Source organism: Chinchilla lanigera, unplaced genomic scaffold (genome assembly GCF_000276665.1).
Source record: "Chinchilla lanigera isolate Chin_1 unplaced genomic scaffold, ChiLan1.0 scaffold00066, whole genome shotgun sequence".
Classification (NCBI taxonomy): Eukaryota; Metazoa; Chordata; class Mammalia; order Rodentia; family Chinchillidae; genus Chinchilla; species Chinchilla lanigera.
Genome location: NW_004955467.1, coordinates 10,644,229 through 10,658,309, shown reverse-complemented (window position 1 = coordinate 10,658,309; position 14,081 = coordinate 10,644,229). Strand labels below are relative to the sequence as shown.

At 37.0% G+C, this 14,081-nt stretch overlaps 1 protein-coding gene across 2 annotated transcripts in view; it reads right to left on the bottom strand.

The window, feature by feature from the left end:
- Rabep1 (rabaptin, RAB GTPase binding effector protein 1) overlaps positions 1-14,081 on the bottom strand; it is a 134,452-nt gene that overhangs the window by 89,813 nt on the left and 30,558 nt on the right. For both annotated transcript variants that reach the window (XM_005399641.2, XM_005399642.2), the window contains exon 2: positions 2,614-2,742. In XM_005399641.2, coding sequence (XP_005399698.1) covers positions 2,614-2,742 — 129 coding nt within the window. The remainder of the gene's footprint in view (positions 1-2,613; positions 2,743-14,081) is intronic.

Sequence of the window (14,081 nt, the reverse complement as noted above, 5' to 3'; positions counted from 1 at the left end):
AAAAAAAAAAAAAACAAATCAAAAAAAGAGGTTAATTGATTAAATTAAATTCCAAGAGAGATGTAAAAAAGAAAACCTAAATTAAAAAGAAAAGCAATGTAAAATTTCTGCTAATGTGTTTATTCATTTTCTTTAAAATGGGTAGTGATGGATAGATATTAAATTATTATATTTTGATTCCACTGGGTGTATTTAAAACCATGAAGCTTTGGTTTAAATTTTAAGTACTAACAATAGGGCAAAATATAACCATATCTTTTTAACTTAATTATAAAATGTATGGGTTTATATAAAATATATAAAATATATAAATATTGGGCCAGGCATATAGCTTAGTGGCACAAGTGACTGCCTGGCAAGCGCAAGGTCCTGAGTTTGATGCCTGGTACCAAAAAAAAAAGTATATAAGTATTTTACAGATTAAATAAAAAGTTGTATGATGATTAGTCTAGAACAGGGATTCTAAATTGTGATCCTTGGATTACCAGTATTAGACTCATCCATGAGATTATCAGAAATGTAAATTTTTGGCCTCTGCTCAAATATACTGTAGTTAGCCACTTCTCCAAGTGATTTTTATCCATATTAAAGTTTGACAGCCATTGCTCTAGACTAGAGCAATTTTCAAAATTTAGCATGCATGTGAAGAATCATCTCAGACAGCCTGTTAAAACATTTGCCAGTGAACCTTAATCCCAGTTTTTGATTCAGTAAATGTGCAGTAGGGCCCTGTGAGAAACCTCAGCCCTGTCTTTTCTATCAAAAGATACAAACAGGAGTGCCTCCATCTAAAACTCTCATCCACCTTAAGCTGCTACTCCCCAAACCCTTACACCATAGTTACAGAAAATGTCTGTCAGTTTAAGAGTCCAGGAACATGACTGACAACCAAAGATAACTTAACAGCCAAGGACTTTCAGCCCCTATACATCCAATCTCCCCTTCCTTAGCAACCCTGCCCAGCAATCCTTTGGCTTAAACTAGTCAACTGGGACAGACTGTGAACCTTCAAACCAGCCAATGGAGAGGTCAGCTACTTCTCACGCGGTAACACATCTCTGCACACCTGCCTGGTATCTCATGCTAAAATGTGCTCAAGTCCTTCTACAGAAGTAAAATTTGCCTTGTCAAGATTTCTTGAAGTGTGCGTGCTTCATTATCAGCACCAACAAATTCAGCCTGAGGATATATTCCCAACACCTAAATATTTTGGGGGTTTTCCTTCTTTTTCAGAATGCAGGGTCTCTGCACTGAGCTACAGTCCTGGTCCATTTTTTGAGACATGTTCTCACCAAGTTGCTAAATTGTCCAGGCTGGGCTTGAATTTGTGATCCTCCTGCCTTAGATTCCCACAATGCTAGGATTACTGGCCTATGCCACCAGGCCAAACCCAAACATTCGTATTTCTAACAAGCTTTCCAGGCAACAAGGATGCTGATGCTGCTACTCCACAATCATACTCTTGAGAACCACTGATCTAAAGGACTATGGAAACCATACTCATATTGTCCTACATTAATATCCAGAACTTTCCCTGATCCTTCAAATTAGGTCCTGTACTCTCTCCTGTAATTTGCCTTACATGCTTTCCTTTTAAACAGCTCATCACACAATCATTCTACATCTATTTTCTTTACTTCCACTCAATCGAGTTAAAAAACCATATGATTCTTGTTCCTTCTGTATATCAAGCACCTAAGTAAGATGCATGCCTCATAGCAGGTACTTATCCAGTATTTATTAATAAATAATTAAACATTTGCTGGATTAAGTCCATGAAGTATCAGCTTTAATACAGCGTTGAGTAAAACTGTTATTAGCTATATCTTAACTAAGAGCACTGAAAATCTTATGTCTCAGGACTATGCAGCCTACTTTACTAAATATCAACACTCATGGTCAAAAACCAAGAAAAAATTGGAATGCACTTTCCATTTGCCATTTTTTGTTTTGTTTTGTTTTTTATGAGACAGGGTCTCACTATTATAGCTCAGACTGGCCTTGAACTCACTACAGAGCATAAGCTGGCCTGGAATTCAGAGAGATCCCTTGCCTCAGTCTCCTAGGTGCTGAGATCACAGGCTTGCACCATCACACCCAACTTATCCATTTGTGTTTTAAGTGTATTCTTTTTTTTTTAAGCAGCGCCAAAAGTTTATTTGAAAAGTGCAGGGTAGGGAGCTGGGGATTTAGCTCAGTGGCACAGTGCCTGCCTGGCAAGCGCAAGGTCTTGAGTTTGATTCCTGGTACTGGAAGAAAAACAAACAAACAAAAAAAAGAAAAGTGCAGGGTAAACAGGTATGGGATAAACCAGTTCTGAGGAGTGAACTTGGGCCAAACAAAGAGAAAAAGAGGATAAAAGCAAAAGGGAAAGTACACATGACATCCGAGGAAACACCATGCAGGCCACCAAAGGTTACCATGCAAACTCATGCATCATAGCCTTTAAGTACATTCTTAAGCCCAGCCTCAAAATAATATTCTTTTGCTCTATAATATAAGAACACACAAAATCAAGATTTATTTAATAATAAAATTAATACTGTACTACCAAAAAACTTAAAATTTTAAGGTAGTTTAGCATAGGGGTTGGAAGAAGACCTAGGAACTTACCCTCTTTGGCCAAATATAACTCCTTAAATTTTGCTCTCTTTTGATTAAATTCTTGCTCAAGCTGCTGCTGTGCACGTAAAAATTCTGCATTAATTTTTTCCAATTCTGCTACTCGCTGCTGAAGAGAAACTGCAAAACAAAATGTTAGTTAACAGGAAATAATTCTGTTTATAAATTAAGTTGCAAAAATAAATTATTTCAGTTGCGCATTGCTGTACATGAAACAAGTAGTCAAGCTCTTCCTAAGATACATTAGTCTAAGAAATTTAAATTTTAAAAAGAGCAAGGTACTTCTATTAGATTTAATACACCAACTGTGAATGAGTCATGTGTAATGAAATAGCATATATACAGAGAATTACATAAGGCAAATTTCTCCCAAAAAAGGGAAAGAGCTTCTAAAATTATTTTGTACAATTGATAGAATGGCAATCCACTTATAGAACTGTTAAATATTGCATTACTTAAAGTACTTATTGAATTGCCAATATTGCTATTTCCTGTATCTCTCAACTGGTATATGCAAATGTAATGGGTTCTCTGATGTAGGTCAGTGATACCATTCAAAACTATTCTTCCAGTTTCAAAATGATCCATGACCATTTCAATCAAACATAAAGGATATCAAACTGTTTTTTTGTTTTTGTTTTTTTTTTTTTTATGAGACAAGGTCTCACTATGTAGCTCAGGCTGGCCCTGAACTCACTACAGAGCCCAGGCTGGCCTGGAATTCAGAGACATCCTCCTGCCTGTCTCCTAGGTGCTGAGATCACAGGCATGCACCACCACACCCAACTTATCCATTTGTGTTTTAAGTGTATTCTTTTTTCTTTTAACTAGCACCAAAAAGTCTATTTGAAAGTGCAGGGTAGGGATATTTTAGGTATATTTTATCTGAAGTCTCGAATACCGAGATATTAGCTGATTTTTTGATTAACCACTTACTTAAAGGCCCTAAATGTGGCCCCAGCTCATTAAATGACTGCCTATTAGGGGCAAACCCAGGCGGGGCAGTGGCTGAAGCACAAACCCTTGGCTTTCTCCTTTGCTCCCAATTTCCCAAAGCAACCTAGCCTTAAGGCTATGACCATAATCGCTCTCTTTTTTTTTTTTTTTAACCTTTTTAGCTTTTATTAGTATATGTTTGTAGTACATAATGATGATTACATTCACTGTGAGGGATTAGTACACGTACATAATACATTTCAATTCCCTTCTTTTTCCCCCCTCCTCCCACACTTTTTATTTTTCCACCATCAGATTCATTTATTTATAAGACCTTATAAAGTTAATTATCATATATACAGATTAAAAACCAGACTTATAGGCCAAAGAACATATAAGACATGTAAGACAACTGTGCTAAATCAAAGTATACTTTTAGATACATTGGAATGGATTACAGTATCTTTTTTTTAAGAGACTAACTGGTACATTAATTACCTAGGCCAGCAGAGGTCACAGTTTCCTACTTTTTCCTAAACCACCCTCAATAATGATTTGCCTACAATTTTAACTAACATCTGAGATTACCTTTGAAGGCCATCTCTTTTCCTAACTCACTGTCATTTAATTCAGAGCTGATTTTGGCGCGTCTTTCTGTTTGTTTGTCTGTTTGTTTGCGGTACAGGGCCTTTACACTAAGCTATATCCCAAGCCCCTCTTCCCCAGCCCCTTTTTTTTTTCTTTTGAAGCAGGGTCTCCCTAAGTCACTAAACTGCCCAGGCTAGGCTTTAACTTGTGATCCTCCTGCCTTAGTCTACCAATGTGTTAGGATTATAAGCATGTGCTACCATGGCAGACCAGATCTGATTTTATAATGCATAGAAAAAAATACTGAAAAATGTATCAATTACGTATCTGTAAGTAATAGAACTATGGTTCATATATTTCTTTCGTATGTTTTTCAAAGTTCTCTACGATGAGGATATAGTCTCCTCTGACAACAAATAATAAGCTAAAACCAGTATTTGTTCATCCCCACGACATTTCAAAACTAGCTTCATCATAGATTTAACAGTATTAGTGGAATCCATGACAGAAAGGGGAAACGAGCACTGATTTGAGTCTCATATCATTAAAGGTAAAGTGTCATTTTGAGGGACAAGTATCCATAGAACCTTTATGTCAAAAGAAATGACATCTGATTATTTTAAGAGGGATGGAAAATATGCTGGAAAGGGGATATCTCCAACTGTCTCAATTTCCCATTTAAAATCACAAAGAAAACTTGTTCTGTGTGCTCTCTTTATTTGTTCATATTTTCATTGTTAAATAGTTTTTCCACTTAACACCTTAATATTAGTGGTAGCTACTGATCATTGTACAAGTAGGAAAAGACTTTGACAAAGAAAAAAAAGGAGACAATCATTATATATGTGTAAGTACTTATCATGTTCTACATTATAAAAACATTATCTGTCAATTTAAAATAAATAAATGGCCAGGCACGATGGCACACACCTGTAATCTCAGCACTTGGGAAGCTGAAGCTGAACTCAGGATTACCCTGAGTTCGAAGCCAGCTTGGGCTATATAGTTAAGTTCAAGGATAGCCTGAACTGCACAGCAAGACCCTACCTCAAAAACTCCCCAAAATAAAATGAAATAAAATAAAATAAATGAGGGCTGGGGATATAGCTCAATGGTAGAATGCTTGCCTAATATGTAAAAGGTCCTGGACCTAATCTTCAGTAGTGCAAAAGGATACATTATACAGCAAGATCCTTCTGTTCTTACTCTCTGTTAACTACATCTCTACCTCATCCCTACCTTCCACCAAACCACTTGCATGCACTTACAAAATTCTCATGCCACTCAACAGTATTATATTTGTAGTTATGATTAAATAAGGTTAATGAACCAACAAAAACAAAAATGAGGCTACACTTTAAACTGCAATCAAACATTAAGTGTATTTTCACTACTCCCAACCCCATCATAGCTCTGACCCACAATTCAAACCCAGTCTACACCCACATGTCTGACTGGTTCTCTTCAGGTCTCAAGACAGTTTTCAATTCCAGGAATCATGATCCTTCTGAGGGTGTACCAAGTTACTCCCTATTCTCATTTTGTTTTTATTGTTAATTTTAAAAAGTAATAACCCATCAACTACTTCTAACACACTACAACTCCACAAAACAGAGAGGTCAAATAACTGCTTTCTACAAGAATGCTTCTAATGCTACATTTAGAAAAATCGATTCACCTTGAATAGACAGCAGAAAGGTTTACAGACATGTAGGCATATGGTAATACATTGGAGTAACTAACCACAAATCAAAGTACCTCTCATCTCACAAAATGCTGTATTATTTTTCTAACATGGTGATTAATAATTCACAATATTAGCCAATAATTCAAGTTAAAACTACTTAGCATGACATACAGAAAAAAATTGATGCCACCTGTTATTATTAAACTAGTGGTATTTACTCAATGAATAAAAACCAGACAGATCAAATGTCTCTGTACATAGCCACAAAAGCCCATAAGTCACTCACAGTCTCATGATCCCGACTCAGTTCCATGTTTAGATTTCCAGCTCATACCCTCCCCTACTACCACATATCTTCACAGCATCACAGGCCAGTTAACAAATGTCATTGCCAGCCTTCTTAAAAGTTAGCAACCGAGAGTTTAGTGTATCAGTCTTCATAAACCATTCCATACATACTGTTACCTTCATTTAAATAAGAACAAAGGGAAACTATTTAATGCAAAGGTCACTTTTGTGGGGAGGTGCTGGGAATCGAACTCAGGACCTTGTACTTGCCAGGCAGGTGCTGTGCCACTGAGCTATATCCTCAGCCCCGGCAAAGGTCACTTTTAATGCTTGACATCCAAAGGGAAAAATTACTGTATCTCTTACTCAATATCTCTGAATTCAGCAACAGCAATACAGAAAGGGGAAAAAAAGAAAAAAAGAAAAAAAAACCAGGAATATCATAAATGCTTTAGTAAGTCTTAGGTATTTTTCCCTAATTTTGACACGGATGAGAGAACATGCAATAACAATATATTTTGAGGTCTCAAGCTGTATCCTACTACTACATTCCTCTAACAAGGGAAACATTGTACAGTACTAAATTTGATGAGACATACACACAGGACAAGGAATAAAGCAGTCTGGGTCAAAAGATGTTCAAGATCCAAGAAAAGACCTATTTCAAGCACTAGAACATGATTCCAATGGAGAAGAAGAATGTGAACAGTTCCTGAAACCCAGATGCCTTGGCTTGTGTGTCACTGGATTTAAAAACTACTGTCAGTGCCAGCCATTCAGGAGGCTGCAGCCATTCAGGACCCTGATCAAGAAGGATCACTTGAGTGCAGGAATTTGAGCCACCATGGACAATATAACAAGACCCTGTTTCTTAGAGAAAGGGAGGAAGAGGGGGCAGGGAATGAGAGTGCGGGGGTAGAGAAGAAGAGAGGTAGAAAGAAAACAAGGAAAGAAGAAAACTATTAGTATGGTAGATACATCCATTCAATGGAACAGTAGCAATGTCAGGAAAAAAATAAAAGAATGAGATATAATTATGTACAGCACAATGTGATTGATCTACAAACAAATAAACAGGAAAAAACGTCTGGAACATATATGCTGAACTGGTAGTCAGATAATTAAAAAGATAAATTATATTGGCTGGGCTTTAATGAGAAAGCGATGAAACGCTGCATCTTTTTAAATATATTATTGGCACTTGGATTTAACTCAGGGCCTCTATACTGAGCAACATTCCCAGCACCCCCCACCTTTTTTGAGACAGTCTTGCTAAGTCACTAAATTGTCCCAACATGTGATTCTCTTGCTCTAGGCTCCCAGAGTGCTTGGATTACAGGCTTGCGTTATCACAGCCAGCAATGACTGTAATTTTCTTATTGCCCCATTTCAATCTCTTTGCTCATAAAAAGGATACATAATTGGTTTTAAAATATTTGAACCCAGAAAATAATTATTTTTAAGCTACACCTGCATTTTCCCAGAATTAGCAATTTGCTAGAATAAATTTTCAAAAATTCTCAGCTAGTAAACTACAGTCTCTCTGTGCTCTAAACCTTATCACCTCCATAAAAGAGACTACTATTTGCTATAAATCTATCCACTGAATTATGTTTATTACTCCTCAAAGAGGAATGGGGGTATAACAAAAGAATATAATCACAGACAAACAGCAGTCTACATGCAGGCAACTGGGTTAACGTTACCAATCATTTACAACATTAGATCAAACAGATATGGCATGTGGGAATCAAATGTTTTTGCTCAATTTTTCCATAGTACTAGAGATAATCACAAATTTTTAGTATAAGGAAAACTGTTCCACTTTACATAACCCCATTTTGCTTTTTATAATACAAAAGACATCTGACTTTAACAGCTTTAAGACACTGCATCCTTTTACCTTGCTCATCTACTCAGATAAACCTGTTCTAAGCCTGCATAATATTAACTAAAAAGTTTACACAGAACAACTGCTCAACATTCTTTCTCTGAAGCAAAATGAAAAACTTTAATTCTTTTCTTTTGCAACCCTCTTAAGCAATTGTCATATTACTTCACATAGAAGATAACACTTAAGATGTTGAATTTCCAGTAAGAAAGCAAATTCCTTCTAATCCAAAGATGAGGAGTTCAAGTAAGCTACCTGAAGAAGTACTTAAGAATCCAGGAAAAAACTAAGTGAAAGAACAAACTAGCATTAAGTGTTAATTGGGGAAGGGGGATGAGATAAGGAAAAACTACGATTCTTCAAAAGAGTAAAACAGGATTAAAGAAAAGAAGAAACAATGGTAAAGGCGTGGGGGAGGAGATGGCAGGGATAGCAAGAACAGTAGGTAAACACGTAAACACACACACACACACACACACACACACACACACACACACATTTTTCCATTTCCAACCCCCCTAGGGGCTGATCAAAATTAAAAGCTTTGAAGCATCTGCATTGTGGTGCTGCCTAGGTCTAATTTTTAGCATTACTAACTGAGTAGGAACAATTACAGGATCATAGTATTGCAGGGATTTTAGAGATTCATTCTAGTCCACTGTATTTTTTTTTTTTTTTTTTTTTGGTTTTTCTCTGGTACCGGGAACTGAACTCACGACCTTGCACTTGCCAGGCAGGCGCTTTGTCGCTGAGCTAAATCCCCAGCCCCTAGTCCACTGTATTTTAAACTGAGTCTCTATAAGTGAACTGTTAAATCAATTAGTAATCAATGACTTGTCTTTTTAAAATAATGAGATACAACAGAAAACATAAGGACCTCATTTAACATCAGTATGTTATTTCCTATTTCTTTTTCTGATATAAATACTTTTAGACTGGTTTTCAAAAAAAAAAAAAAAAAACTGTGCTTCCAACTGAAGAAAAAGGTCAAAATAGTTTGGAAGCCAGCAAATCCTGATTCATGCAGAATCCATTCCTACAATAACACAGACAGGTCATCATGTGGCTTTCATGAGAATGTAAATATGGTAACTTCACTGCCTCACAAGATAGCCAATTTCATTGTTCAGACGATTTTTAGATGATCTTCCCACTCTTTTCTTGTATGACGGATCATCTTAAACTATTAGAAACACCCATTTTCAGTAACAATGCTAAACTGCTTCTTTAGAGATTTTAGTTCCAACCCACTAGAATCAGTCAGGAAAATTTCTAACATTTCACACACCCTCTCCTTTCTTCTCCAGATAAAATACCTAACTCTTCAGTAATTTCTAAATTCTATAGAATTTTCTGTTTTCTAAATGTTCTTCAGAATTCTAACTTACAAATTCCAGTTGTTCTCTCCTCATACCTAAGTTGATTAAAATTCTACATAAAATATGGTATAGGCAGGGCATGATGGCGCACTCCTATAATCCCAGCACTGAGACAGAAGGATCACTATGAGTTCAAAGATAGCCTGGGCTACAAAGTGAGTTCAACGCCAGCCTGAACTGCTTAGTGAAACCAAAAAGAAAAAAAAAAAGATACTGATATAAAGACAAGACCAGGTGGGCATGGCAGCACACGCCTATAATCTCAGCACTTGGAAGGCTGAGGTAGGAGGATCCTTTACCATTGTTTCTTCTTTAATCCCGTTTTATCCTTTCGAAGTGAGCGCAAGGCCAGCCTGGACTGCATAGCGAGACCCTGTCTCAAAGAAAAAAAAAAAAAGACCAGAACAGTCTAGCAGAAACCATATCTTCCTTAATATGTGGTATGAATGTTTAAAGTGCTATTACAGTAAAAGACACACTGCCATTAACCCCCATCAAAAAATATTTCTCCTTCTTTGAACATGTCTTGTTGTTCCTGCCAATTTTCTGAAGCATTTCTGAAAGTCCTCTTTAGTGTCTTTACAAAGTGTGATTAAAAAATATGGTCAATGCTGCTGCCAAGTGCCATCCAATAAAAAGGCTCATTAAAAGAGTGTCTTCATCCACCTTACTCACCAGATCTGGCACTACGTAGCTTCTGGCTCTTCCCCAAACTCAAAATGACCATGAGAGATAAACATTTTGAATCAATTCAGGACATTAAGGAAGCCACAACAGCACAACTAAAGATACTCACAAAAGAGGACTTCAGTAATTGCTTTGGAAAGTGGAAGGAATGATATATGTGTTGGAACCAAGGAGGAGTAAGTATTACAAGGGATTAACGACAATGTGTCTTTTGCTGTAATCAATTTGCTTTATTTAAACATTCACATTACTGTTCCATCACACCTCATAATCACACCCACATAAGTCTATTGAATCTTTTTAACTGGCCACAACTCCACAGTCATTGTTAGCCCATAAGGCTCATGTAACCTAGCACTGTCTTTAAGTCCTTTCTACTTTACTTGCAATTTAGCCAAGCTTCCCTCCAACCTAAACCTGGTATAGTTTTAGCCATGTTGCAGGGGTGGCACTGTTTACAAAATCATAAATTAGGGACTAAAGATAGGAGCCCTCTGGTACATCATGTGATAGGTTAGTAAAGGTTCATACGCTTAGAAAGACTTTTATCCAACCATCTTTAATACGAAATCACATTTCTTCATCTCATCCATGATTTCATAAACACTACAAATCCCTTACTAAAATTCAAATATAAACGAGGCACAATTTTGGAGTCAGAGAAACTTGGCTTTAACCCAGACCTTGGAAAGATTAACTACTTCCCTTAGATTTCATTATTAAAACGAAGATGATAAGCCATGGTGCAGAATATCACAGGCTATGAGGACTAGAGACAGCATCGCATAAAAATATTCCCATAAAATAGATACTTACGTGATGGCTGCTATTACACAGTTTTAGAATTTAACAGTTTCAGATTCATAATTCTGCTACAAAAAATGAAGATATCCATTTGGTTGAATTTGTTCTGGAGAACCTTCCATAATACTGGCAACTCCATTCTCTAAAATGGTCCTAAAGTACTTACTTAAAAATCTGTTATTTTTAAATGCTCTGAAAACTGTATTCAAGTAAGGTGATGAATTAATAAGACAAGCAAAAAAACCAAACTTTAAGAAGAAAACATACTAAATGGTAGTAAATAGATTCGTAATAGTGTAACAGAGAAGGAGGAAATGGAAGTAAAGAATAGTCAGTTGGTCCAGAAAGGGTAGAAATGGAAAGACCAGGATAATAAGGAGGCATAGTAAACAAGGTAGAACAGATACATTCAGGGAAAGTATTTTCTGAATCCCTGAATATCCGTGACTACTCAATGTAGTACAAACTATATTCCAATGACTATTCTTTTATTATTATCACATTGCACAACTATAGTCTACCACTTATTCCCAAATGGAATACATAGTGACAATGTAATCATGCAAATAGTGTCAAACGAGCCGGGTGTGGTGGCATACACCTGTAATCCCAGCACTCGGGAGGCTGAGGCTGGAGGGTTACTACAAGTTCAAGGCCAGCCCAAAAGTCAGCAACTAAGAGAAAGTATGTACAAATACATATATATGGCCGGGTACTAACACTTTTTAAATTTTGGAAAGTAATTTTATTTTAATTTCATTTTACTTTATTTTTTGAGACAATGTCTCAGTTACCCAGGCTAGCTTTTAACTCCTGAACTCAACTGATCCTCCAGTCTCAGCCTCCTGAGTAACTGGGACTACAAAGAACAAGCCACCACACCATGCAAAACCTTACAACTTAATTAGAAGACAATCAATTACAAGCAAGGGCAAAATCTTTGAGCATTCATCAAAAAAGATAAACAGAGGGCAAATAAGAACATGAAAATATGTCCAACATTTCCAGGCACAGTGGTACATGCCTGTAATTCCTGCACTCAGCAGGCTGAAGCAGGAGGATTGCTGAGTTTGAGGCCAGCCTGGCTACAGAGTGAGTTCAAGGCCAGCCTGAACTACACATGGAGACCCCATCTCACAAATAAATAAATAAACATTGTTCCTTACTAAAGAGTAGATACTCTGTGAAAACAGGAACTTTATACAGCCTACTCACTGTGTCCAACACTCAGAACTATACCTGATGCATGGGAGGTATTCAACTAACATTTGCAAATTAAATAAGCAAACAAAAAATGAACTAGGATAACTAAAACCCAATGAAGAAGAGGAACATGAATCAGGATTTTGTAAGACAAGGTAGGATTTGAATAGATGAGAGAAGAGTATTTCATGAGAACAAAGACAAAGGGACTGCAGTAATAATGCTGGTAAAACATCTTCAAGTTGGCAAAAACTGGGAGCAAAACACATAATTACCTGTCTTCCTTGGTTCCTTCTTGAGTTGGGCCTTTCAATACAGCAGCCACATGAGGCTACTGACCACTTAAAATGTGGTTGTCTGAACTGACAGGTAATAAGTGTGAAACGTATGTAGAATTTTGAAGACTGCAACTAAAAAAATCTAAAATACCTACTAATAATTTTATACTCATTATATCTATATCATATCTAGACTATATTGAATAAAAAATGAAGTCATCTCTACAAATTTGTTATACACTAATGTTTATAATACCATCATTCATAATAACAAGGAAACAAACGTCTATCAACTAATGAATGGACAAAATGTGGTATATCTACATGACAGAACAGTATTCATCTAACTGTACAAAAGAATAAAGTACTTATACATGCTTCAAGATGGATGACCCTTATCCGGATACTATGGCATACACCTGTAAAAAAGGTATATTCAAGAGGCTGGGGCCAAGGATATAGCTCAGTGGCATAAGCACCTGCCTGGCAAGTGCAAGGTCCTGAGTTTGATTCCGGGTACCCCAAAAAAAAAAAGATCAAAGAGGCTGAAGCAAGAGGATCACAAAGCCAGCACAGGAAGTTTAATGAGAACCTGTCTCAAAATAAAAAAACAAGAAAGGGCCAGGGATGTGCCTCAGTGGTACAGTGCCCTAGGTATAATCCTCCCAAAAATAAATTAATTATTTTTTAAAAGACTGATGATCCTTGAAACATTATCCTTTGTGGAAGAAGCCAGACATTGATGCTCATGTACTGTATAATTCCATTTCTATGAAATGGCCAGCATTAGAAATCCAAAGAGATAAAAAGCAGCCTCCAGGGCTGACAAAGGGAAGAACTGACAGTGACAGCTAATTGTATGGGAATTCTTTCTGAAGTGATAAAAACGTCCTGGAATTAGTAGTAATGAGCTGGTACTGCTCTGCGAGTATCTAAAACTGAATTGTAAACTTTAAAGGGTGAATTTGATGGCAGGCAAATTACATCTCAATAAAGGCATTATTTTTTAAAATTAGTTTGGAGTTCTGTGTTTTGATTTTTTACTTTTAAATGTGGCTACTAGAAAATTTTAAATAATAATCCTGTGTCATTTTTACTGACCAGCAATATTCTACAGCAGTGATGGAGAACCTTTACAGACCGAGTGCTCATAACTATAACCCAAATCCCAGTTATTTATCACAAAGTACCAACACTGAGGTTTTAGTTTAGAAAAAAACTCATACATTAACATCCTTTGCCTTTTTTTTTTCCTGGAGACACAATCTAGTTATGCAGTTAAGGTTGGCCTTGAACACTATGTAGCCCAGGCTGGCCTCAAACTCACAATGATCCTCCTGCCTCAGCCCTCTCACATGCTGAGATTAGAGGCATGTGCCACCATGCCCACGGACAGCTTTTGTTTCAAAAGAAAAGCAAACAAAAAAAAAACCCACGAAAAGCCGGGCGTGGTGGCACATACCTGTAATCCCAGCACCTGGGAGGCTGAGGTAGGAAGATCGTTGTGAGTTCAAGACCAGCCTGGGTTACAAAGTGAGCTCACGGCCAGCCTGAATAGCATAGCAAGTGCAATGTTATACTCCATAGGTTATTTTTTGGGGGTACCGGGAATGGAACTCCGGACCTTGCACTTGCCACTCAAAAAGACAAACAAATCCCCGGAGGGTGGGCCCCCAGCGCACAGGGAGCCTCGGGCGGGGAGGGCCAGTCTTCCGGCT